We start from the raw sequence: 27,473 nt of genomic DNA on the forward strand, positions 1-27,473 counted from the left end.
AATGTAATGTAATGTAATTTATTACATTATAATTTATGATTTCGTGTTTCAACTTTTAACATACCCTGGATGTTTACTAGACTCTTGTTCGAACAGATTTCAGTGAGTTATTCCTAAAAATTACAGGCCTACAATATAAAAAATACATATTTCCATGCAAAAAAAGTACTGCTTTGAGCACAGAAATATGGACATAATTGGACCGCTAGGGCAGTTAAAGCTGTTTACTGCAAATAACACACGTATCTAGATTGTAACTGTGCCAGCAGGCTTATCTAACATTTTAGGTGCAATGTCCGCCCTGGTCTTTTCATGTTGTTGTTTGATAAGAGGCTATATAAGCAGAGAAGAACTCTATGAAAAGTGGAATATATTGTTGCACATGTGTATTTCCCATACACATGTGCAACAATAAGGTTTCATGTACACGAGTTTAGGAGCTTTGGCAAAAAAATGCCAAAAGCTCCTAAACTTGAGTTTAGGAGCTTTAGGCATTTTTTTGCCAAAGCTCCTAAACTCCACTCCATAAAAGCCTATGTCCATGTACACACAGGCTTTTAGCAGAGTTTAGGAGCTGCCGCATTTTAGGTGAGGTTAAGCCTCCCTCTCCTGAACGCAGAAGATTCATGCTCAGGATAGGAACGTTTTGACTGCCGACTGCGGGAAAACGTTGCAAAATCGTGGTGCCATGTTTTGCTGCGATTTGCGTTTCCACGCACCTGGTGGTCAGGGTAGGCTCATGTACATGTAGCCTAAGTATAGTTTGAAGTCATAACTTGTCTGCAGGTAATTGTTAGTTTCCTTTAAAAAATAGAGGAACTTGAGCAGGAGGTACAATCCTCCCTATACACATGCAATGATTTACAGTTCAAAGCTTTGAGGTCTGAAGAAGGGAGTCTAACCCCTGAAACATGCTGACTGTTATATACACATACTTTCAAATTAACTCAAGATTTCTAATGACTGAAGACTTTGGAGACTTTCCTTTATGGCATCCCTCAACCTCTGCTACAGCCACCACACCTCAAAGGGACCAACAACTCTAGGGTCCCTCAAGGAGTATGTATGCACAGAAGGCCCTCTGCTACAAGTTTCAGCGCCACTCCACATATCCATAATAACAAAGTGTCATCCTTGATCTATTTTCCTAGCATATCACTTATGATTGGTATAGTGAGCCAAGGAACACATCCACTATAACTGATACAAAGCGTATCTTCTCAGCCCCTCTGATTTCCTTACTTTGCTTTTGGTTTTGTTAAGTTTATTTTATGATTTTCTTTTCTATTTCTCCAGGTTTTGCTACAGACATGTATTTCACAGATGCAGCTACTATTCTCTTTATTGTCACCTGTGTTTTGTTGGTAATTTTGTCATTCAGTCAGAAGAAAAAAGTCCATTTAAATTATCCTCCTGGACCACCATGCTTGCCTATTATTGGAAATATACACCTTATGAATCTGAATAAACCTTACCTAACATTTCATGAGGTAAGATCTTAGACTTTCAAGTGAGTGGTCAAAGTGTATGTAAGTAGAATCCAGCTCAGGAAGAACCGTTTCATCATGAGGAATATACTGTACCAGGGGATTCATAAAAGGTGTCGTAGTGTTGGTGTTGGCACCCGATTCATTTACCTGTCAGATAGGTATTTGAATCTTGCAGTGCTGGACACTCTCCTCCTCTGTGCACTCCCTTCCACCAGGCTACTGCAGCCTTCACATTGGTAGGCACATGACCAAGAAGTTTCACAGTAGGGGTGGGTGGAACTTTATGGGGAACTGAGAGATTAGATTTTTCTAGTTCAAGGCCTATTTTTTTTCTTTTTAATACTAGAATTTAGCCACATAAGCTTTTTATTTTAGTTTTTTTTTGTTTGCTACATAATGGAATATAATTGATGCACTTGTTTAATTCATCTTTGGAACATTCCTACTTGCTTTGTGTGCTCTTTGTTGCAAATATTTGGTGTTGAGTGTAGTGCAGTAAAGATCAGACTATCCTGTGCCTTAGGCAAGACAGGCTATGCAACTTCAACATTTTTTTAAAGCAGTAGAAAGTATTAAAACAACCGAAACTGCTAAACTTCTTTATTTTTTTTTTTTTCTCTAGTAGTTAACTGATTCTTGCTGTCATTGTGTAAATGCCTGCCTTTTCGAGCTACGAGTAGACAGATTACATGATTACTCTGCAGGAGTAAAACAAACATTCTCTGCAAGGCAATGGTATCACATACTAGCACATTATGTAAAACTTGCCTTAAAACTAAGTCCTCCAGCGGCGCACTGTCACGCTGGAAAGGTCTCCATCTTCACATGGTCCTCCTTCCGGGTTCACGAGCTCCGGTCGTCTGACTGGCTGAGCCATGATGACGTCACTCCCGCACATCTGCACGGGCCACAGCAGTGCTCTGAAGATATGGCACTGGGTATGCTGTTACTTCAGAGCACATGCGCCAGTTAACCCTTTGAGGACCGTAAGGTTTTGGAACGCCAAAAGAATCCATTTTTTTTGTTTTTAAAGTTCATACACTTCAGTTGCTGTAACTAACCCATTTCATGAAATAATTGGCAAAAAGCTAGATCCATTTGTTTGTTGATAAGAACTAATATTTTGACTCAAACCAAAAAAAAGCATTAAGTTCTTAATCAGATGATACACGCAATTACAAACATGGGACAAATACGTCCCTTGGTCCTCAAAGGGTTAAAGAAAACCTGAATATTTCCTAAAGAGTGCATGTAGGTAAAAATGAACAAAGTGGGTTTACTACCACTAAGCTCTTGGCTGCTGGTGTAACTACCAGAAGTGTTTTCTCCCACTGACTGTTAATGTAAGTAGGGTCTTTTTTCTCCCACTGAGCACGAATTTAAAGTGTCCTAGGCCACTGCTTCACCAACCACCAATATAAAGAAGCACTGCTCCTCTTGCCACTAATGTAAGGGGTTATTTATACTGACCACTAATATAAAGAAGGCACTTGTATTGACCAAGAGGTGTTAACAGGAAATCTTGCCCTGTCCACCAGTGTACACTAAGGGGGCTGTCTGACCATCAGTGCAAAAGTGGTGAAAATAGAAGGGATGCACAGAACCCCAGTAAATATAAGGTAAAAATTGTTGGCTATATAGACAGCAGACCATAAGTAGTAATGGGGCCTGTTTAAAAGAGTTGGCAAAATATTAGGTGCTTCAAAGATTTCATTGGAAGGGGGATTTCCTAATTTCGCCATGTGGACTGATGATTTGTAAATATGTCCCTGGCACTGGTACTTCTGAACTTGTTCTGTGGCTGGCTGCAGCAACATTGAAGCAGTTCTGCTATCTATGACTCGGGTGTTTACTAAAGATACAGTTAAACAAACAGAGTTGAGCGTTAAATATTTAATTTTTCAGTGAATAAGATCTTTGTGTCAATATACATGATACAGTTCTACATTTTAAATTTTATAACCACTTTTTTTTATTAGCTTGCTGAGAAATATGGCTCTGTGTACAGCCTACAGATGGGATCTCAGAATATGGTTGTGCTGTGTGGCTATAAGACTGTGAAAGAGGCTCTGGTTAACCATGCTGACAAATTTTCTGGAAGACCCCATGTTCCAGTTTTTCGTGACCTGTTCCTGGATCATGGTATGTATCAGCCATAATGTTATGATGACCCACCTAATATTGAGCAGGTTCATCTGTTGCCCCTAAACAGCCTTGACTTGTCATGGCATGGACTCCACTAGACCTTTGAAGATATGCTGTGGTATCTGGCACCAAGCCTTCAGTAGCAGATCCTTTAAGTCCTGTAAGTTACAAGGCGGGGCCTCCATGGATCAAACGTTTACTAGCACATCCCACAGATCTGGAGATTTTAGACTTTGAACTTGTATTCCTCAATCCATTCTTGAACCATTTTTTTCAGTATGGCAGAGTGCATTATCCTGCTGAAAGAGGCTGCTGCTATCAGGGATTACTTGGTCAGCAACAATATTTAGGTAGGTGGTACATGTCAAATAACAATCCACATGAATGGCAGGACCCAAGGCTCCCAGCAGAACATTGCCCAGAGCATCACACTGCCTCTGCCAGCTTGCCTTCTTTCCATATTGCATCCTGGTACCATCTCTTAACCAAGTAAGCAATGTACACACACCCAACCATCCACATAATGTAAAAGAAAAGGCCAGGCGACCTACTTCCATTGTTCTGTGGTCCAGTTCTGATGCTCACATGCCCATTGTAGGTGCTTTTGGCTGTGGACACAGGTCAACATGGGCACCCTGACTGGCCTGTGGGTACACAGCCCCATACACAACACAGATGCCCATTCTTCCTGCTTTCAACACATCAACTTCCTGGACAGCATAATTACTTTCTGCCTAACATATTCCACTGATTTTCCAATGCTACTGTAAGAAGATAATTGATGTTAATCACTTTTACCTGTCGGTGATCCTAAAGTTGAACTATTTGCATTAGGAAGATTCTCCCCCTCTGTTTGTCCTGTTAACCATTATCATTGAAAGTAAAAAGAAAATCCCACATTTTGGGTTGTCCTCAGAAAAGTAATAGAGGGGAAATATTTTCTCTGTAAACCCTAGAGATGGTTGTGTGTGAAAATCCCAGAAGATCAGCAATTTTTTAAATACTCAGACCAGTCCGTCTGACACCAACAACCATGCCACATTCAAAGTCCCTTAAATCCCCATTCTGATGGTTGGCTTGAACGTCAGCAAGTTGTCTTTACCACATCTAGATGTCTAAATGCATTATGTTGCTGCCATGTGATTGGCTGATTTAGCAATTTGTGTTACCAAGCAATTGAACAGGTGTACCTAACAAAGTGGCCGGTGAGTGTAAATCCCACCAAGGCTGGTGCATGTAGACGTCTCAATCAACCACAGCTGCTTTTCTGAGTTGGAAACCGCTCTGTTATTTATTGTGGAAAGGAGTTTAAATGCAAGGGAAATGCTTATAAAAATGCATTTTAGCAATCGGCACAGCAATGGGTCCAGAAGGCAACACCTCCAATTTGACATAAGTACAGGTCTGTAAATTTAGACTGCAATGGATTGTACAGTGCACAAATTAAAGTAAATTGGATACGCTGTATAAACACTAGTAAATGTGGGTGTTTTTGGAGGTTTTCTTTGTCCATATTGATTGTTGTGCTGGCAGCGAGCTGGACATCAACAGGACTGTTCATTAAGCATGAGCACTGCTGATTAGAGTGGAGCACTTTGCATGGAATTGTAACCCTTGCTAAAGCACAATGGTACAATAAAAAAAACGCCCACATTTATTATGGTTTAGGCAGTTTGGCTGTACCCTTAGCTGCCAGAGCCATTTTTGCATTTTTGGCCCTCGTGTTTAAAAACTAATTTTAGGCCTAAAGATTGCATAAAAAACCCCAAACCATTATATATTTTTTGAAAGCAAATACCCCAGAGAGTAAAATAGTGGTAGTTCCAATTTTTTGTTACACGATATTACCGCAAAATTTCACTAAAAGTTATACTAAAGTAAATTTTAGGGCACACAAACAAAATAAAATTTCCAATTTTTGTAAAATATAAAAGGTGATGGCTGCACCAAGTAAATACCCTAAATTTGCATGTGCTCATGTAATGGCCACAAACTTCAGTACCCTATATTTTCTATAGGAGACACTTTAAAAGCCCCCTATAGGTCAGTTTAGTGTTACGGAGGATGTCTGGTGCTAGGATTATTACTCTCACTCTGGCGTGCGTGGAGATATGTAACATTTGTATCGCTATCAACGTTTTCATAGATAGGCACCCCTGACGTGTGCGTTTATGTTTGTATGTGTATATATGTGGGGTGGGCTCAATTTTTTTTTAGGGGTGTGGAATTATGTGCTTTCATGTAACTTCAATTTTTTTAGAATTTAAAATGTATTTATTTAGTTACACTTTTTTTCATCAATTAGGGGACAAAAAGTCCATGTAGTAGTTTTTTTTTGGTGACAGGTTCTCTTTAATAAGACATCCAGGGTCTAAGACCCTGGGTGTTTCCCCTGTGCTCCACTGATTGTAATTCAATGCAGATGGCATATCTTTACATTCTTTTCTGATCATACCAGCTGGGGAAACTGAGAGAAGGACCTAGTAGTGACCAGGGGCGGACTGACAACTCATGGGGCCCCCGGGAAATAGGGGATCATGGGGCCCCTGTGTCCTTGTCCAAACTCAAAAAAACCTATGAAAAAGGTACCGGGGCATCTCATGGGGCCCCCTACTGACCCCAGGCCCTCTGGGCAGTGCTCGAGTTTCCAAATGGTCAGTCTGCCCCTGGTAGTGACGTCAAACACGTCGCTTCCAGAGGAGACTGTGTGTTTGCACAGTTCCCTCCCCCCCTATCCAGCAGGACTTGCTATGCCAGTCCAAGGCTCACAGATGGGCAAGCGGAGCCCAGGATACATGGCGGGGATGCGCACGGGTGGGGTTCCATTACAGGGGGGTTGTGAAAGCAGTCTGGCACCTCCTTCACCTGACAAGAGGCAGTCTGCTTGTCAGATTTACACACAATCTGGCTTCTGTGTAAAACCCCTCGCTGTCAGGTCCATCTGATGTATGGACCTGGCACTGAAATGGTTAAAGTAATGTAGCACCCTCCTAGTTAGCTAGGGGGAGCTCTAGCTTCAGTTGTTAGATAGGGGCTGAGCAGTAGCCCAGGTGCAACAGTAAGAGGGAGGTTAAATTTGGGTCAGAGCTGAGAGGCTCTGCAGGCCAGTCTCTCTGGAATTTCCCCCTGATCTAGAACATTGGAGAAAGGTCTAAAAGCAGCGGGTGGATCTAAGTGGCTGGATTGTACTCTTCAGGGATCCTGGCCAATCCCCAACAGGAGGCTTAGTAAGGGGTCAGGACAAGTCTTAAAAGTGAGAGCCTGCTCAGCTGCAGGAGAGTTCAGATGAAAGATGGAGAAGTAGGCTAAAATGCAGGAGCCTGGGAGGGAGCTCAAAAGTGGAAAGGGACTCGCCTACAGGTGGAGGAGCTGGACAGGAAGAAAGCTTGTACCTTCACTGCCCCCTGAGAGAGGACCACCTGATCAGCTGAGGAGGAGCTAGAAGGCCTGATAGCAGCCACTGCATCTATAGCAGCACAGGAGAGGGACAAGTGAATAAACCTACACCCCCCTGGGCCAGATAAGGAAAGGAGCACTCTGGTGGGAAACTAGATTAGCAAACCTGGTGGGGTGTGTGTGTGTGTGTTTCAGCATTTCGCCTAGGATTGCCCTTTAACCACTTCACATCTGGCCCATGTACATAAACGGCCGGACGGGAGCAGTGCAGGGGCAGGTGTCTGTTTATAAATGTCCTCAATTCCCTGCCTGTGCATGCTCCCCAGTTGTGTCCTCTGGACTCAGCGGAACACCGTTCGCTGTACGGGACCTCTGTGTGAGGTCCCGATCATGTGATCACTGATTGGCCAATCATGAATAGTAGTAAGCAAGATGTCACTTGCTGATATCATTGCTTACAACTAGTGAAATCTGTGAATGATTACAGGTCACATGGTACAAGGCTATTCACAACAGCCTTGTACCATGTGACTAATTCAATCACAGCCCTCACAGTATTTCTCAATGGCTGCAAGAATGCAGCCAGAGAGGAGAAATTTTTGCTATTACAGCCTTTATGGGTGCAAAAGCAATCTTTCAGGGACTGCGGGTCTCGCAGTGGCGCACAGGTCTGCACATACACAGATTGCCTAGGTGCACTAATGTGCAGGCACTAGGACCTGGGCGTCGGTGTCGGTAATTGCACCAATGACTGTGCAGGGCGCACTATTTAAACTGGCCAGACGGTGACTAGGTTGCCGCAAGGTCTAGTTCCTGTACCCGTGTTCTGAAGTGTGTTCCTGTTGCCGATCCTGCTTGTCCTGATTTGTGTTGACCTTCTCCTGCTCTGAACCCCGGCTCGTCCGTGACTACTCTCCTGCCTGTTGTATATTACTATTGGACCTCCCGTTGCTGAACCTTGGCTTGTGACCCGGCTGCTCTCTGTCTACTGTTTGGTACCTACCTGCCTCCACCGTTACCGACCTGGCTAGTCTGACTACGCTCACTCCTGACTGTCATCCATCCATCCCGCTCGGGACCTGGACTTGTCAGCCTCTTCACAGCAGGCTCACCCCCCCCCGGCACGTACCCTCAGCGGGACCCCTCTACCACAGTTGGATGCACTCATGGGTCGCGACCTGGTTTCAGTCTCGCACCAAGTCCATCCCCACCATCAGGGGCTCTGGTGAAAAGGCAGACTGGGGCTTAGACTCTGCGCCCTGGGGAATCCTGTTCTGTGGGTCACTAGAGATCCCGCCGGGCGGTGCCTGACACAATCGGTATAAGACAAAAACATAATATAAAAAAATAAAATAAAAATGTAGAAGAAAATTTAAAAAAATTTTTGGTTAAACTAATTTAGATTTTTTTTTTTTTTTTTTACTTAAAACATAGATGAATACATTTTGGCTAAGATTTCTGAAAGATTGTTTGTTTATTTGGAAAGAAACTTTTTTATTTTTTTTTTTTCAAAATGTTTGGACTTTTTCATTTTTATAGCAAAAAATAAAAATCCCAGTGGTGAATACCACCAAAATCAAATGCATCTGTCTCAAAAAAATGCTAAAAAAATTCATATGGGTACAGTGTTGCATGACCGAGCAATTGTCATTCAAAGTGTGATAGCACTGAAAGCTGAAAATTGGCCTGGGCAGGAAGGGGGTGAAAGTGTGAAGACTTGAAGTTGTTAAACTGATAAAATGTATGCGTTATTTTATTTCTTCAGGACTTATATTTTCTAATGGTAATAACTGGAAAGCCATGAGACGATTCACTCTTTCTACACTGCGAGATTTCGGGATGGGGAAGAGAAAAATAGAAGATAAGATCACTGAAGAGTGCCACAGTTTGGTAAAGACTTTAAAAGCTTACAAAGGTCAGTAGTGGTGGATTGTGGTTGTTGGTTCTGGGGCTGCACAATCCCACATACAGGCCATACTGCACCTACTGTTCAGATTCTTCACGCTTCTCACACGGTCTCTGTCTCCTTTCATTGACAGTACCCTATTCAGAAGTCAGGGCAAACCACCTTACTAGAATCATATGTTTTTAGTTGGTGTCTTGCTCCTGATAGCAAGTAGTCAGAGGCTGCAATCAGACTCTTTAATGATTGAATAACTTGAATTCCATATGAAAACTGCTGTAAATTTGAATTAGGACTTAGAAGTCTATACAACATAAATTCCAATGTATTTCCCCTGCTTGGAAAGACCAAATGCCACTTAGACATGAAGTGTGACAGTGCTCCTGGGAAAACTCATAGCATACAGGTCTATGTAAAAAAAAAAAAAAAGAATCTTAATTTTTTTGCATAAGTCATACTCAATGTAAGTGCTTACAGTGAAGGAAATAAGTATTTGATCCCCTGCTGATTTTGAATATTTGCCCACCCACAAAGAAATGATCAGTCTAAAAATCGAATGGTAGGTATATTGTAACACTGAGAGACAGAATAGCAACAAGAAATTCAAAAGAAATGCCTGTCTAACAAATGATGCACTGATTTGCATGTTCATGAGGGAAATAAGTATTTGATCCCCTTCACAAAACATGACTTAGTACTTGATGGCAAATCCCTTGTTGGCAATCACAAAGGTCAGATGTTTCCTGTAGTTGGCCACCAGGTCATCTCAGGAGGGATTTTGGCCCACTCCTCTTGGCAGATCCTCTCCAAGTCATTAAGGCTTAGTGGCTGATGTTTGGCAACTTGAACTTTCAGCTCCCACAGATTTTCAATTGGATTAAGGTATGGAGACTGGCTAGGCCACTCCAGGATCTTAATGTGCTTCTTTTTGAGCCACTCCTTTGTTGCCTTGGCTGTGTGTTTTGGGTCATTGTCATGCTGGAACACCCATCCATGACCCATTTTCAGTGCCTTGGCTGGGGGAAGAAGGTTCTCACCCAAGATTTGACAGTACATTGCCCCGTCCATCGTCCCTTTGATGCGGTGCAGTTGTCCTGTCCCCTTAGCAGAAAAACACCCCCAAAGCAGAATGTTTCCACCACCATGTTTGACAGTTGGGATGGTGTTCTTGTGGTCATAGGCAGCATTCCTCCTCCTCCAAACACGGCAAGTTGAGTTGATGCCAAAGAGCTCGACTTTTGTCTCATCTGACCACAACACTTTCAACCAGTCCTCCTCTGCATCCAAGTGTTCAATGGCAGACTTCAGACGGGCCTGGACATGTGCTTTCTTGAGACACTCCACGAGGTGAGATCTTGCATGGTGCACCAGACCTGGCGAGACTGACAGTTGTTTTGTGTTTCTTCCATTTGCAAATGATTGCAGCAACTGTTGTCACCTTCAAACCAAGCTGATTGGCGATAGTTTAGTAGCCCAGTCCAGCCTTGTGTAGGTCTACAGTCTTGCCCCTGACATCCTTGGACAGCTCTTTGGTCTTTGCCATGGTGGAGAGTTTGGAATCTGATTGATTGCTCCTGTGGACAGGTGTCTTTCATACAGGTAACAAAATGAGATTAGCAGCACTCCCTTGACTGCTTCTAATCTCAGATTGTTACCTGTATGAAAGACACCTGATAGCCAGAAATCCTGCTGAATGATAGGGGATCAAATACTTATTTCCCTCATGAACATGCAAATCAGTGCATAATTTGTTAAACATGCAATTCTTTTGAATTTTTCGTTGCTATTCTGTCTTAGTGTTACAATACACTTAACATTCGATTTTTAGACTGATCATTTCTTTGTGAGTGGGCAAACATTCTAAATCAGCAGGGGATCAAATACTTATTTCCTTTAATGTACATGAGCATTTATGTGCATGGGAAGCTGTCTGCACTTTGGGATTTCCAGGCATGGGAAATGCACCAAAATGTACTTTGCAAGAGATTAGGCACCCATTTGTGAGATGCCTTATAATTGTTTCGCTACCTATCAGCAGAGCGGGCTAGATCATCTATACATGAGATTGTCTCATTTAGAGATTGTTCTTTCTTGACTGTAACATAAATATCTAGAGGGAACCCTACATTCCCATGGTACCCCGCCTGTGCTCAAGCAGCCTGTTCCAAGAAGAAGGGTGTACATTTTGTCGAAAGCACAAGCAGTCTCAAGGAATAAGTGACTGTTGTCCAACCCAATGAAACTCCTGAACTGATACTCTCATCACTAGACATATACAGAATTTGTTTTTGGTTTTGGTTCGGTTTACGTTACTAATTTCATCTTGTTGCATTTGTAACTAAATGTGTTTGCTTAGTTCCGTTTACTCGTTTGAATATTTGAATCTAATTTGAATCGAAAATATTGAATTAATGTGAATTCATTGTGAATAGCTGGTTTCATTCTATTTGAAATTAAAATTTCGGAAGACGGGTATATTTCTGTTTTTTTTTTTTTCTATTTTATTTTCTATTCTATGCCTTTTATTTTTTATATATATTTGTTTTATATTCTGTTTTATTCTATTTTCTTTTCGAAATTTGATTTTCGTAAGACGGCTATGTTCTTTCTATTTTATTCTATTCTAATCTGTTCTATTTTTTCCTATTCTTTTAAATTCTGTTCTATTCTACTATTTTTTTAATTTTGAAATTTAAATTTCAGAAGATGGCTACATTCTTTCTATTTTATTGTATTCTATTATAATCCTATTTTTCTATTCTTTTATTTTCTGTTCTTTTCTTTCCTATTCTATTTTCTGTTTTTATGCTATTCTGTTTTAGTCTACTCTACTCTTTTTAAAATATGAATTTCAGAAGATGGCTGTATTCTTTCTATTCTATTTTTTTTATTTTCTGTTCTGTTTTTCTTCTATTGTATCCTATTTTTTTATTTTTGAATTTTGAAAGATGGCTATATTTCTATTTTATTCTAATCTGTTCTGATTTTTTTCTATTCTATTTTTATATTTTCTAATCTGTTCTTTTCTTTTTTCTATTTTGGGTTTTTTTTTTCTATTCTAGTTCTTTATTTTCTATTTTATTGTATTCTTAATTTTTTTTTTTCCTGTTTGCTCTGTTTTTAAGCTATTTGCTATTATTTTATTGTATTCTTTTTGAAATTTGAATTTCGGAAGACAGCTATAATCTAACACTAATATAGCTTTTGAAGGAAATCAGCAATATGTTTATAGTTCGAATTTATTTTTTAATTCCTGATGAAATTTTGTTTCATTATTTTGGATTTGTTTAAATTTGTTACTGTTGTAATTCGAAAACCTCCGAATAACAAAAATTTGTCCGAATTTCCAATTTATCACCTTTGACTCTTCTTCAGAACTCTGCTTGGCAGGCAGAAGTCTGCTGCACACAGCAGGGTCCACCCAGAGATATCCACCAATCTGTGCTAGGAGACATATTTTGCATTTGATAAACAAAAAGCGAACCCCTTCTTCTCCTTGTGCCCTTTTTACATTAACTTCTTTGGCCCTTGTTGCTTAGAATTGTTTATTATTTTTAAACTATAGGTTCTTAGTAATATCTTTGCTTATATTCCAGGAAAACCATTTGAAAACACCATGATAATGAATAGTGCTGTGTCCAATATCATTGTGTCCATATTGCTTGGTTATCGGTTTGACTATGATGATCCAAAACTTTCAAGGCTTTTAACAATCATCAATGATGTGGCAAGAATTTCTGGCTCCCCAATGGTTTTGGTAAGGTCTTTACTGCAATACTTTAAACATCATACTGTTGGCTCACCTTACCCTGTAAGGTGACCCAAGGTCTGAAGACAGGCAGTACCCATATACACTGATAAAACAGTGTTCCTTTAATTTTTTGAGCAGAGTATAGCATCAAGTCAATGTTAAACTCCTGGGATATTGATCTGGTCAGTTAAGTAGCAGAAGGGGTTGTTAATCAGTTTCAGCTGCTTTGGTGTTAAAGAAATTTACAGGTGCACTAGATGGGCAACAATGAGCAGACCCCCAAAACAGGAATGGTTTTGCAGATGGAGGTCACTGACATATTTTTTTTTTTTTTTTTCCCTTACTCATCTTTTCTGTTTCACTAGTTTTGCATTTGGCTAGGGTCAGGGTCCCTACTGGTAGCATGAGGCGATACCTGAACCCTACAGAGGTTGCACAGGCAATCAAACTCCTCCAGGATGGCACATCAATACGTGCTATTGGCAGAAGGTTTGCTGTGTCTCCTATGGAGGAGATTCCAGGAGACAGGCAGTTAATCTAGGAGAGCTGGACAGGGCCGTAGAATGCCCTTAACCCATCACCAGGACTGGTATCTACTCCTTTGTGCAAGGAGGAACAGGATGAACCCTGCTAGAGCCCTACAAAATTACCTCCAGCAGTCCACTGGTTAAATTTCTCTGACCAAACAATCAGAAGCAGACTTCACGAGGGTGGCCTGAGGGCCCAACGTCCTTCCTGACACCTTTAGAGCTTGATTGTCATTTGCCATTGAACACCAGAATTGACTGGTCCTCCGATGGTGCTCTGTGCTTTTCACAGATGAGAGCAGGTTCACCCTGAGCATATGTGACAGACGTGAAAGGGTCTGGAGAAGCCGTGGAGAACGTTATGCTGCCTGTAACATCGTTCAGCATGACCATTTTGGTGGTGGGTCAGTGATGGTCTGGGGAGGCATATCCATGGAGGGACGCACAGACCTCTACAGGCTAGACAATGGAACCCTGACTGCCATTAGATATCAGGATGAAAGCCTACGCTATTGCAGTGGGTCCTGGGTTCCTCCTGGTGCTTGACAATGCCCGGCCTCATGCAGGCAGTTCCTGGAGGATGTAGGAATTGATACCATTGAATGGCTTCCACACTCGCCTGACCTAAATCCAATAGAACACCTCTGGGATATAATGTTTCAGTCCATCCAATGCTGCCAGGTTGCGCCTCAGACTGTCCAGGAGCACAGTGATGCCCTGGTTCAGATCTGGGAGGAAATATCCCCAGGACAGCATCCATCGTTTCATTAGGAGCATACCCCGATGTTGTCAGGCATGCATACAAGCACGTGGGGGCCAAACAAACTGAGGACCATTTTGAGTTGCAATGAAATTTCAGTAAAATGGACTCGCCTGCTGCATCATTTTCTCACTTTGATTTTCGGGGTGTCTTTGAATTCCATACTCTGTAGTTGATCATTTTATTTTCCATCAAACGATGGGGCATCCTTATGTTCCTAACACATTACCCAGTCCACATCAGTATAGATATCCAGCATGAGATTTTTTCCCCCTTGAGATCTGATGTGTTTTCAAATTTTGTTTAATTTTTTTGAGCAGTGTATATGGCAATACAGAGGTGAGCTTTATTTTGTGTTGTCACACATACTGTATGTGCACCTGGTTTGGGCAGGGAGCAATTGCATCAGTGTGAATACACTATCACTGACAGCTCCTGGTCACATAGCAACTATCAGGAGCTGGTAAAACAGGCTCCCAATCATATGATCACTGTGACAGTCAATGACAGTGACCTCAGACGTTAAAATACTCTTAAGATACTCCTTAGATTCACATTAGCGCATCTCCAAAGTTGCACAATTTCCAGTACGACTTTGAATCTCGACTTTATTGTAACTTTTGATCTGACTTTACATTCTCTGGACCAAAGTCGCACCAAAGTAGTGCAGGCACCTTTTAAAATCGGTGCAACTTTAACTCTCATTGATTTGAACAGGTGCCATTGAAAAGCATGGGCTGCAACTTATGTGACTTTGATGTCCATGTTGCACAAGTTCTTTCCTCTGAAGATGTGCTTGGCACGCAACGCGTAAGGAGGAACCTACGCACGCCTTGACGCCACGCCGTCGGAGCACTGGGGAGCTCCGGCGGCCACTACATCTGACAGGACGGTTAGTCCTCTTTGCTTTGGCTGCTAACTATATGCAATATTTGTTGGCGGTGTTATCTATACGTTTTTACCTAACCTGGATGCATCCTGTTTTTACTTCAATAAATGTCATATATTATACCTTACTATGGGCATTTCTTTTTTGTGAGGAGTTTCTCCTCTTAGATATCGTGGATGTAAAGTGAAGGAGTGGTGGTTTCCTTTGGTGTAGCTGTGACTGCTTCCTTATTATCTTGGGAACGTATGCTTCTTAGACCTGGGGATCTTCATTGATCCGGGGATCACATCTACCCATCTTCAACTGCATCTTTTACCACAGTATATACATCATTGATCTGTGTGTATGGACGTCTGAAGCCGTCCATTCCTTTTGGGACTTTGTATTGACTTTGGAGTACCTATCAAGTATATTGACTATTCATTTATTTTATCTATTTATTTTCTAGCGCTGCACTTTTTTATTCATAATTAAGACTCTCTCCCTGCTAAATGGTAATTTTTTTAATGTGTTGCATCGACACTTGTCTCCCAGGGCAGTGCCCAGCTCCCTATGCCCGTTCTTCCACAACAGATAGTGTATTAGCATGAAAAATGGCAGTTTTGTCTTCTATAAACATTAGTAAGATGTGCTTCTAAGACCAAGCTTCACAGACTTCCTACTGGGTTCCCCAAACCTCCCACAAGGATGCCTTCACTCATCCCTACTGCGTATAACTCTCAGCATATAGAGCAAAGGAAGTGTGGCTGTTCAACATGATGTGGCCATGTGATCAGAGACACTTACATATTTATGGAACCATTTTGCAATGACATTCGACTGGAACAATTAATCTATGGAGTTAGGAAATCTGTCGTCATTCTACCATTATATATTTTTCGTGCTATAAATTTAAATAGACTGAATTAAAAAAACAAACAATATTTTTTTTTTTTACTTTTTGCTATAAAATCTATCCAATTAAAAAAAGTCATCATAAATTTAGTCTAAAATGCATTTTGCTTCATGTCTTTGGCAAAAAAAAATCCAAATAAGTGTATAATTGGTTTGCGTGACAGTTACAGCATCTAAAAATGTGTGTGTGTGTGTGTATATGTGTGTGTATATGTATATGTGTGTATATATATATATATATGTGTATGTGTGTGTATATATATATATATATATTACTGCAATTTGTATTTATTTTTTAAACTAGTAACGGCCACAATCAGTGAATTATAGCAGAACTGCAAAAGTACGGTGGGCATTCTGACACTGGGTGAGAACTAACTTCCACTGACCTCTCCAGTGACACTAACACAGTGATCAGTGCTAATAAAAAGCACTGACACTGTACTAATGACACTGGGTAGGAAGGGATTAACATCTGGAGTGATCAAATGGTTTACAGTGTTAGGGAGTGTTTAGACTGTGTACTTTATTGTGCTTTACGAAGAGACATGCTGGTTTTTATCTCCCTGTTTGCAGGGAGATAAAAACCAGCATGTTCCCACTGACAGGAGGGAAATTTGTGTTTACACTCACAGATCCCTCTCCTGTCAGCTGCTACGCAAATCACTGAGTCTTGACCATAAATCGCAGGCCAGGACCCGGCGATTGACACAGGAGCCAATGACAGTGAAGGTAGGGCGACGTGCACCCGCTACCCAGCAATGCAAAGCCGTGTATGTATGTGTATGTACAGTATGTGTATGTGTGTGTGTGTGTGTGTGTGTGTGTGTATATATATATATATATATATATATATATATATATTTGATTTTGCGCAGAAAGACCGCCCTTTAGCAGTAAAACAGCTATAGGGCGGCCGGGAAGTGGTTATAAGATAAAATAAGACCAACTTTCACTGCAACATTCAGCTTCAATCTAGAGATTTCCATGGCAGTTTTTTCTGCCACTAGGTGTCCTCCGTTTGATCACATTCATTCGACCCACTTCTTTTGAGTCTAGGTTGTCCAAGACCTACCCAGCCTGTGACTGGACAGTGAAAGGAAAAGCAGCACAGTCATACGCTCATCTCCCTATTATGTATTTCTATCGTCATACTACTTGTGAGCACATGAAGTTATTGACTCCTTGTACTGCTTCTTCTTTACTGTTGTACATGAACTGCAAAGGGCTGATACCAGCTGAAATTCAGGTACTTACTAATTAGATGTCCATTGTAAACATGTTCTTTTTGCTTGGTCTCTTCACATGGAATATTGTTACCTAACATTATCAGGAAACTAACTGTATGTTTCTTCTTTTAGTTGTACAATGCATTTCCATCTCTGGTCCGATGGCTGCCTGGGAATCACAGAGATGTCATTTCATACAGGGAGGAAATGCACACTTTTATAAGAGAAACCTTCACCAATCAGAGGAATAATCTTGATATCAATGATCAGAGGAATTTTATTGATGTTTTCCTTGTCAAACAAAAGGAGGTATATGTCATTTTATACAGAACCTACTTGTTTCTCCCTGCTCACTTTCATTAAAGCTGTTAGGAGGACAGATTCAACTGCTGGTGACAGTGGTAAAACATGCATGACGGGAACATCCAGGAACAGTCAAAGCAGGTTGTTCCAGCACCTTTATTCAAATATACAGTAAACAATGTAGCAATGCAGAAGTGTAGAATTTGTGGTTCTCAAAATCGGAATCGGGTCACCCTTGTGAAAGAACGGCAGTGCTCATCCAATGGCCTCATCCAGTAGAGGCTAATCCAATGGCCCATAGACTGAACAAAAGGAAAAAACGGCTGCTCTCCAACTTTATTCATCCAAACATGGAGAGAATCCCCACCTGGAACCTCCTCCTTTGATGTATTTTATCCACAAAGCTGGGCCTATGATTAAGCTAGCCTTGCAGGGGAAAAGGGTCTTTGGATTTGGTCTTTTTGATTTGTACAATTCAGTATAGTTAGTGTAGAAAGTCCATAGCATAAAACAAATGCAAAACATCTGTTCTTCTGAGCCATTTACAAAACAAATGCCAGTTCCTGACGAAGTATTAGTTTGGTTTCGGTTTTAACTGGGCTCACCGTGAACCTGTCATTGCTGGGCTATTGAGCTGCGAGCAGGAGAATACCTACCCCACAGCTGCATGTATACAAGGGGGCAGGGATGCTCGTAACATAATTGGCCTAATATGGTCACATGGTCATATTTGGTCATTGACATTGACCTACTAGTACCTGTATTAGGTCAATGATATCATGAGCATCTCAGCCCTTTTTGAGTGTATTAGCTGCAGGATGACACATTTTACGTTATCCACAACCCTGCCAGCCGGTGCCTCACAAGGTTAAATCTATAAAGAGAGCCTGTCACCCTTAAAGTGAATCTTAACTCCAAACGATGTTTTTGTGATTTGCTATTGTATTGATTACCCAGCGTGAGATCATCTAAGGCACTGCTAGTTTTAGAAGATATTGAGTGAGAATAGGTGATGTCACTACAGTGCTGTTCACTGTTCTTCTTGCTGTAAAGCTCTCTGCTTCTGCTTCATCTATGCTGTAAAGAAAGCCGCAAACCAGCTCTGCTTCTGCTTCATCTATTCTGCATCTGTGCTTCCTACACCTCTCCTGCATCTTGTATTTTCCCCCATCAATCATCAGGGGGCAGATATGACTTGAGGAAGCAAAGCCATGCTTCCACCAAGATGGCCGCTGGCACACAAAGACACAGCACAGAACAAAGCATGGCAAGTTAGTAATGGGGAAACAATCAGCTACATATTGACTACAGACTAACCTTTTTCCCTCAACTGCCTTTTTAGGTCACAGCTTCCACAATTCAGGCACTTTTTAACAAAGCAGGTAGTTATTGGTCACTTTTTTTTTTTTTTTTTTTTTTCTTAACAATAAAAATAATCCTCTATTATAACCTTATATGCACATTGGTATAATATTCTAATTCATATTGGGACCAGCAAACTAGAAAATGTTGTGTAAGAGGTGATCCTTGTACAGGGATGAGGGAGGAAACTTTGAACTCCAAATACTGAAAGTCTGTAGGCCCTAGTGATAGAAATCTAGCCTTGCATGTAAGAGCTAAAGCAAATATGACATTCTCTAAATTGTATGAATTTCAGGAAAAACCAAATCCAGAGTTATATTTCAATGACACAAATCTAACTGTTCTGGTGATGGACTTGTTTGCTGCTGGAATGGAGACAACCTCCACCACTCTCCGATGGGGCATCCTGCTGATGATGAAATACCCAGAAATACAAAGTAGGTGATTTATTTTGTGTGCTGTTTTCTTTTACCATCACTATGGTATTATCCATTTACCCCAATCTTCCAATTTACATGACAACTCATTAATAACTGCTTAGACCATATGATTGAATTATAGTTTGTCCATGAGGTATGCCATATGATCAATAATATGGAACATTACTAAAGACAACACTTCAAATCGGGAGGACCAGCTTTCATTGTTATCTGGGCAGGTTACAAATACAGGAAACAGAGGAACCCCCTTATGGTGAATAATTATCAGTCTACTAAAACGTTGTTAAAACTGCCCTCGTTGAACTAACAAACTTAGAAATTACTTAATTTATCTTAAGAGAAAATATAAAACCCCTTATATAAGCCAGGATGCCTTTCTTTCAACACCAGAAAATGTTCAGAAGGAAATTGAAAAAGTCATCGGTTCTGGAGAGCCTCAACTGATACACCGAAAAGAAATGCCATATACTGATGCCGTTATCCATGAAATCCAAAGATTTGGTAATATTGTGCCAACAAGTGTTCCACATGCTACTACTGAGGATGTGAATTTCAAAGGATTCTTCATACCCAAAGTAAGTATTACATTTTTATTCTTCATCTATTATATAAAAAAAGAAAAGCAACCAACCTGAAAAACTCAAACTACAGAACACTTGCCGTGTTGTCCCTTTTGGGGAAAAAAAGGTGGTTCCTAGATCAAAGTGACCCAAACTCATTACACTATTCAAAACTGAAAATGTTTTGCCTTTATTTCAGAGGAACTAGAATATCTGTCAGGGCCCGTGCCCCTGTTATCCACCCACTTTATTTGGAGAGTTTGCTTTTAAGTTCTGTTATGACCTTTCAGTTAAGTAGAGTTCACTTTTAAGTTCTATAAGTGGAAAGTAAACTGTCAAGTTTGTTGGCCAATTTGCTCAACTTCAGGCCAAACTCCTACTTTTTTTTTTTTTTCTTTTTTTTTCTTTTAGTTTTGTATAGTAAAATGTGATATTACTCTTTGTGACAATGTTTTTCAGATTTCCCCTCACTTACTGTCCCTTTTTAAGCAGGAAAATTAAATAAATGAGCAGTAAACCCCAGCATAGGAAGGTAGTGATTTGTAAAAATAACCAGACAGTTATAATCACCCTCCTTTTTACTGAAAAAGGTGGGTATTTTTTTTTCTGCGTTTTTTTTTTTTTTGTCCCCAATGGGGAGCTTTCCCATTACTCCCTGTCATAAAATTAAGTAAGGTCAGATCTCCATAATATGGAATTGGATAGTCCTCACCTCCGTAGATGCAGCATTGTTCAGGATCAGTCTATTTTGCTCCTGGTCCCATGCTTGATACCTAATTGATTCTACCACTCCCCAGAAACAAGCTCTAGATTTTCCCAATCCACATGTTTAGATGTTCTCGCAATTACCCTGTGGGTTCTAAGTGATAAGTGCTATTTACACTTCCTCTGAGGTCTTGTCTGGGAAAGATGTATGTATGTCTATTTGCATTAATGAGTTGCTTAAGCAAATACCTCCCTCAGTATCTGTTCCCAAGCTCCTGTACCCACTGTGATCTCTTTTGCAGTTCTGATGCCCATGTACAGCCTCTGCCAATTTCTCGACAGTCCTTGTTTTCCACTTGCCTTGACCTTTTTACTTGTTTGACCACAATCTTGCCTGCCCATTTTTGTACTGCACTTCATTTCTGCTGGCTTTCAGCTTCTGCCACTTCAAATGTAACTGAGGGCTACAACTGGGGGCCATTTATAGCACAGACCATCATTCCTAGCGGATTGCTGTAGTGAACAACCAGCTTTTCCTTTGACCCCGTGACTCGGCCCTCTTTAGGGCCTATATTCAGCTAGCAACACAAAGGGTCCACCACCTTCATTTTCCAGTTATCTGCAATCCAGTGTTCACTGAGATTCACATTTTTGGTTAACTGGTTTCTGTTACTGTGTGCTGGATAATTTCCCTCCATTTTCTGTATGCTGTATCACTTAGACTAAAACCTTCAAGCATTTTACTGTTGATGCTGGTAGCAGTGAGCGCTGTTTTATTATAGATTCTTTAATACAACTGAAATTGTGTATGTAAGAGACAGCTAGTAGTCTATGGTGGGTGTGTCTGGAAACAGAGATCCTGCACAGGAGGAGCTTCCCTCTGCTCTGAACTGTAGCTGTCAAAAAGAGAAATGAATCACTGTAGTGATAATATTTTAGGCACTGAAGTACCATGCAAAAATAAAGTCAACACCTCCAGCGTGCCGACACCCGGTGAAGACCCCAACCCCACGCCCCACATAGTATGCCACTGGGATCTTATGTCTATTCTCCTTGGGAAATATAATGTGATCAGTTTGGCTGCTTCACATTATAGCACTGGCATGTTTGGTCTCATACTTATAATAATATCTCCATTACTGCACAAGTTATGAAATTTGCCTAGTGGTAAGTGCTTTATTTGTATAAAAAAGGTTAGTTTTGGATAAAGTAAAGCCAAAATTTCCAATTTGTATTGCTGCTAGACTATTTTACAAATATTTATGATTGGGTTGTATTCAAAAGTCTGACTTTCCAGGCCCTTTTAGGTGTTTAAATGTATGTTAAGGCTGGAGTGAGGGATTCAGTCTAGTCTGTGGCTTTTAAAAGTTGTCGTCCCTTTCTGGAATACATAGGTCTGATTTAAATGTTTTGTTGCAGACGTGTGAATTTTTGAGAAACTAGGATTAAATTTCCCCCACTCCCCACTAAAGCAATATAAAAATATTGAATGAATGAGTTGGTAATCTGTGCTTTCTGAAATCGTTTCAGTTCCTAATCTTTAGTTTTGACTTGAATGTACCCATTCAAAGGTCTCTCTCCTATATTCTTTGCAGGGAACCCAAGTGATTACATTACTGTATTCTGTCCTACAAGACAAAGAGCACTTTGAGAAGCCAGAAGAGTTTTACCCTCAGCATTTTCTGGATTCAGAGGGAAACCTTGTTAATATTGAAGCTTTTATACCATTTTCTGCAGGTGAGTAAACCAAAGGGGGGGGGGGGAGTCTATATTGCCACAAATGTATCAAGGGTCTTTGTATGGATGTGACCAAAACAGGAACAGACCAAGTAAGCAGAGGGCAGCAATGCAAAAATTACAAATGGGGCCACATTTAGTCATTTCCTTCTTGCCGGTTTTCTGATGTAGGGTTGACCCCCAGAGAGGCTGCTGGAAATACACTTGGTCCCCCATGCCTGTTCAGAGGCTGCCCCCCTGTTTCCAGTCCCAAAAGTTCACTGACAAATTCTGGCTTCAGCCTAGTGGTCTTTTTAAGATTTAGTTCAGTCAAAATGATGCCACTCCAGATGAGTTAACGGCTCTCACATCTCTCGTCTGTGAGATTCAGTAACATGCAAAAATCCAGAATGTTGCTGCACTCCTTTGTATCCTTATTGAAACATTAAAATTACATCACAGGTATGACGGGAACAATAAAAAGGTGACTTGTTTCACGCTAAATTTAGCGCTCACTCAAACATATATAGAGTGTAGCAATATTCCGGATTTGTGCATTTTACTGAATCTCAGTCAAAATGCATGGAGGAGGGTTAAGGGTGCAGGATACCCAAGGCACACAAATCTAAAGACAGTTTCCTAAATATCTTTTCTCAGCAGTGGTAGGCCCTTTTAATAGCAGCCTCAAAATTAATGCTGAAGAAGAGGGGACAACCAATAAATCTATATACCTTTTTTAAATGTTGCGCTCCTTAACACAATATCAAAATATTATATCCTTCCTATAATGTGACACCCCTTAAATTTATAATAAGGGATCAATAGTCATAAGTGATCAGGTTATATAAAAATATATTATACCATCAAACCAATTTAATATATAATAGTTCCATCAATCAAATATAATCCAATATTTGTGACAGAGTGATTATCAATCTTCAATTTGTGACTTTCAGTGAATCCTCCAATTTGTAAAGATGTATGCTCACCTCCTTTAATGCCTACAATTAGGCTATACACACTTGTGGTTCCCCTTCCTTGGAACCTGCCAGAATTAACTCTATATGGATAAGTTGTAAGGTCCTTCCTTTTGGATTAATACAGATATCCTGTGTGGGTTGCTTATCCCAGCAGGGATTAATCCCTCCTTCAGCTGTAATATACCACCTATTGATCCTCTTTATACGTTCCTCCGCATGTAAAAAGAGTGGAGACATAGTGCTTTATCCTTTAAATGATTTATTCCCACTAGCCAGGTAATACACTCACATTTAAAACATCTAAAATGCGCTCAAGTGATATGCAAGCCTTTGCCAGCCGCCGAGGCATGTACTTGCCGTTTTACTCTATTTCCTTCTGAGTGACGTCGTAGCCCCACCCCTACGTGTTACGCCATAGGTCACGTGGCTTCATCAGGGGGTATATTTTATGTGCACAGTTGAAGTTATGTGTTTTTTAATGTTGGCGATCCATTTGAAATTGAGTTTGGCTCGCAAGTCACACAAACATATATTTTTAACCAATAAATCTATGACCCTATGAGAGCAGTCATAGTCCTTGAGCAGCAACTTCTTGCATCTCGGTCGATCTTTACCTACAGGCGATATTTCCCACATACCAAGCCAAGCTTCTACAAGTAAGTTTCCTTCAGGCAGTAAGCCCATAGCACCTGCTGAGGCCTAGTAGCAGTAGCTTCTCTGGAACACACAGACAAGCTCCCTCCCAGGGGGAAGCCCCAGGAGAGAAAGCTCTGATCAGATCCTCCCAATTGTTTATCTCCTGCCCAGCCACACTTTCTCGGTCAGCCTACCAGGGAATGTCTAGGGTGCAATAAATATTCATAATCCAGTGATTGATCCTCCTACTCTAATGTTGGAATATTCTTCAAGCAACAGACCGAAGTAGTCAGCTGCTAGGTTTAGGACAAAACTTTGGTTAACTACAGCAAAGCCATAGGCTATATGTAGCCAGCTGAGGGCAGGGCTCAACACTGAGATGGAAAGATGGATCATGTACAAGCCAAAAATGCTCTAACCCTAGGTTCACACCTAAGCATATTTTGCAGAAATGCACTACAGTCCATTTTAATATAATTTCCTATGGGACACGTTCACATCTCTGCATTTTTTTTGGAAAGGGTCAGGGACTTTATAGAATCAAAAATGCAATTTTGTGCACTCAAGAGACTTCAATGGAAATGCTACAGAAAAGCATGTAGTGCATTTTTGCTGCGTTTGTGATGTGTTTTGTGTTTCAAATCTTCTTAGCAACAAGAAAAAAAGTGTCAAACGCAAGTTTGAAAAAATGCAAAGCACACTGCAGAAACTGATCAAATGAAAACTGCATAGGTATGAACATAGCCTAAGACAGAAAAAGCTCTGTAAATATTAGCCGGGGGAGCAAAGAACCCATTAGGGTTCTATCAAAGTGATACACAAACTCCCTCGCACCTACTTTTAAAAGGGTAAAAAGATGGTGCATGCAGATGTTGCTAACCAAAACTATTTGTCCCCAATTGAACCTAGAGAGACACAAAGATGGAAAGATGTCTGTGGGGAGGTGCAGCATGGTGAGGTGTCAGTAATTACAGAGTCCAGTTGCAGATAACAAGAGCTTGTATTGAAGGAATGGCCCGACTTTACAAATAGCCTAGCAGGGAGAACACCAAGCCAGGAAACACTCAATGTGCAGGTTGGAGATACATCAGGTTCACATGCACCGACAGCATCTGTCTCAGAGGGTGGAATGCAGCCTGGGCAGTCCAGTGGCATGGGCCATGTCCCTGCTCATCTGAAACCTCTCCCTGATGCTGTCAGACAGGTGTTCTTTCCCTATACTATCGACTTTGCAAATGCGAGCCCAAACCTGGGAGCAAGGGAGAATGTCACCAGCACATCGAGGATCACATGGGTCCAAAAGTTTTTTTAATGAACGATCACATAATTACAGCAAGGCAACGTTTTGGAGTCTCACAGGACCCCTTTATCAGGCCAGGCAGTCATATTCCTGATGAAGGGGTCCTGCGAGACTCCAAAATGTTGCCTTGCTAAAAATTTTTGATTTTTGATTAACTTTTGGACCCATATTGGTCATCCTCAGTGTGCTGGTGACCTTCTCCCTTGCTAATTCTCCCTGGTTCTAGCCGACAATCATTGCAGCACCCACTTATACACAGCCATTTTAATGCAGGAACATGTGCTTTTGGATTGTACACTTGCATTAAAACCTGGGAGCAGGGACATAAAAAGATTGTGTTGACCCAAGATGGCCGCCAGGGGTCACCTGGATGCAACATAGCTGAACGCTGCCCCAGGGGCCCAGGAAACCATAGAGAAACCAGGTTTATTCTGACTTCCTTTCCAGCTGCAGTACTGCTCCATTCAAGTACCACCTACAGTGGAGGAAGCAGACTGCGCCTGCCTACATGTTCTCTTACAAATGTAAAAGTCAATATTCTTCCTTAGTCATTTTATTATTTTACACTTTATTTCTTTTTTGAGGTAAGAGAAGTTGTGCTGGAGAAAACTTGGCTAAAATGGAACTGTTCCTCTTCTTTACCACACTGCTGCAAAACTTCACTTTTCAGGCTCCACCTGGAGCAAAACTGGACCTCACAGGTGCTGTTGGCTTCACAACCCCTCCAATGAAGTATGAGAGCTGCGCAATTCCTCGCAATTAAAGTCAAATAACAATTGTGGACTGGGTTTAATCACTTCAGAAAGAGAACCTGTTTTTGATTCGTATAAATGTAGTTACTATATGGAAATCAAAGAAATCTCAAGACTGGTAATTACATGCTGTAAAACTGAACAATGAGAAATAATGAACCATGTACAGTAGGTGAATAATTACATACTATGCTAAAGGGTAATAAGTATTCATACAGGATCTGGTCTTTTGATACACTGATGGTCAGCTGTTTACATATATTTTCTGACCTGTCAGGAATGTATCTGAAAATTTGCAGTTACTACACTGTAATAGGGCTACCGTAAAAGAGGAGTAGGAGTCTAGTCGGGTAAACAACAACCTAGTAAAAAAAACTATATGGTTAACACTTGTACCTATCTTTGTTGGCATCCCAGGTTGTTAGCATGGTGTTCTCATATTTGCTTTAGTTTCCCATAACCGGTTTATAGGTAAGTAAAACAGACATCATAAGGGGCCAGGGTATACCTCCTATATATCTGTGCATCCAGCAGAGCTTGTGACAGGCCTTTGCATAGGTTGTTACACAGTCAAACCTAAAGTGGTTACAAAGTTCGTCTGGCTGAAAAAAGACAAAGTCCATCCAGTTCAACCATAAAAAAAAGTTATCCTATACCCACAGTTGATCCAGAGAAAGGCAAAAAAAACCAGCAAACCACAATCCAATTTGCTCCTGTAGGGAAAATAAATTCCTTCCTGATCCCCCGTGAGGCAATCCGATATTCCCTGGATCAACTTTACCTATAAATGTTAGTATCCAGTTATATTCTGTGTATCTAGGAAAGAATCCAGGCCTTTTTTAAAGCACTCCCACTGAGGGAGTCTATTCCACTTTTTCACAGCTCTCACTGTGAAGAAACCTTTCCGTGTTTTGGTTCTAAAGCTAAAACCTTTTGAACCTTGGGGTACACCACTGATGACCCTAGACCATTCAGAGTATGAATCCTTAACTACTACTCTTTGAATGGTGTAGTAACTGATGCCAACCAGGCTCTTCTTGCCAACAAGTATGTCTTCAAATCTGCTGCTCTTGCACTGACTATCGGCGCACTTCTTCATCATTATGTACAACTGAGACAGTACTTCAGTGGTAGAAAGTACACATGGAGCCATGATGGGTGTAGCCAAACCACAGAGCTGGCATAGGAGTAAACATTTTTATATATTTTTAATGGAGACTGCTGCTAAGCTATGGTGTTTAGGCTTCAAGCACATATAACATTACCAGGCTTTTTCATTTAGTGCAAATGTGCAAAGCGTAGTAACTCAAAGAAACTAATCACATTTTAGTTTTCAATGAACTCTTTGCAGTTTGCCTTTTAAAGTTGAACTGAACTCAAAAAGGACACATTTTCTGTGTTGCAGAGGTTATTTAGAAATGCGGAAATATTTGGGGGGTGGCGGGATTGTGGGGGTCAGCGCTGTCATCCACTGAATCTCTGCTTGTACAGAATGTTGGAAGATTAGACAGTGATATATGCATTTTCTACCCTAGGGGACCTAGGCATCAAAATAACAAAGTTAGACTTCTTCTGTAAAGTACATATATTCAAAACTGAATGCCATTTAACATGTTAAAGTACTGTTTATAATCAATGTCCTTTTTGTAAATAAAATACTTGTTTTCACCTCTCGTGTTTTTTTGATTATCAGAACTTCTGATCTCATGTATTCTCTTTGTTGACATTTCCTGGA

At 40.7% G+C, this 27,473-nt stretch overlaps 1 protein-coding gene across 1 annotated transcript in view; it reads left to right on the forward strand.

Moving 5' to 3' along the window:
- The window catches only part of LOC149455657 (cytochrome P450 2B5-like), a 49,493-nt gene extending 22,087 nt beyond the window's left edge, over window positions 1-27,406 (forward strand). Inside the window, exons 2-10 of the mRNA XM_089686053.1 lie at window positions 1,297-1,490; window positions 3,470-3,632; window positions 8,797-8,946; window positions 12,531-12,691; window positions 17,117-17,293; window positions 18,945-19,086; window positions 19,480-19,664; window positions 21,950-22,091; window positions 25,571-27,406. Coding sequence (XP_089542179.1) covers window positions 1,311-1,490; window positions 3,470-3,632; window positions 8,797-8,946; window positions 12,531-12,691; window positions 17,117-17,293; window positions 18,945-19,086; window positions 19,480-19,664; window positions 21,950-22,091; window positions 25,571-25,749 — 1,479 coding nt within the window. The 5' untranslated portion in view covers window positions 1,297-1,310 and the 3' untranslated portion in view covers window positions 25,750-27,406. The remainder of the gene's footprint in view (window positions 1-1,296; window positions 1,491-3,469; window positions 3,633-8,796; window positions 8,947-12,530; window positions 12,692-17,116; window positions 17,294-18,944; window positions 19,087-19,479; window positions 19,665-21,949; window positions 22,092-25,570) is intronic.
- The last annotated feature ends 67 nt before the right edge of the window (window positions 27,407-27,473 follow it).

The sequence above is a fragment of the Staurois parvus genome, unplaced genomic scaffold (genome assembly GCF_062004578.1).
Source record: "Staurois parvus isolate SC_StPar_1 unplaced genomic scaffold, SC_StPar_1.0 ptg000390l, whole genome shotgun sequence".
NCBI classification, from domain to species: domain Eukaryota; kingdom Metazoa; phylum Chordata; class Amphibia; order Anura; family Ranidae; genus Staurois; species Staurois parvus.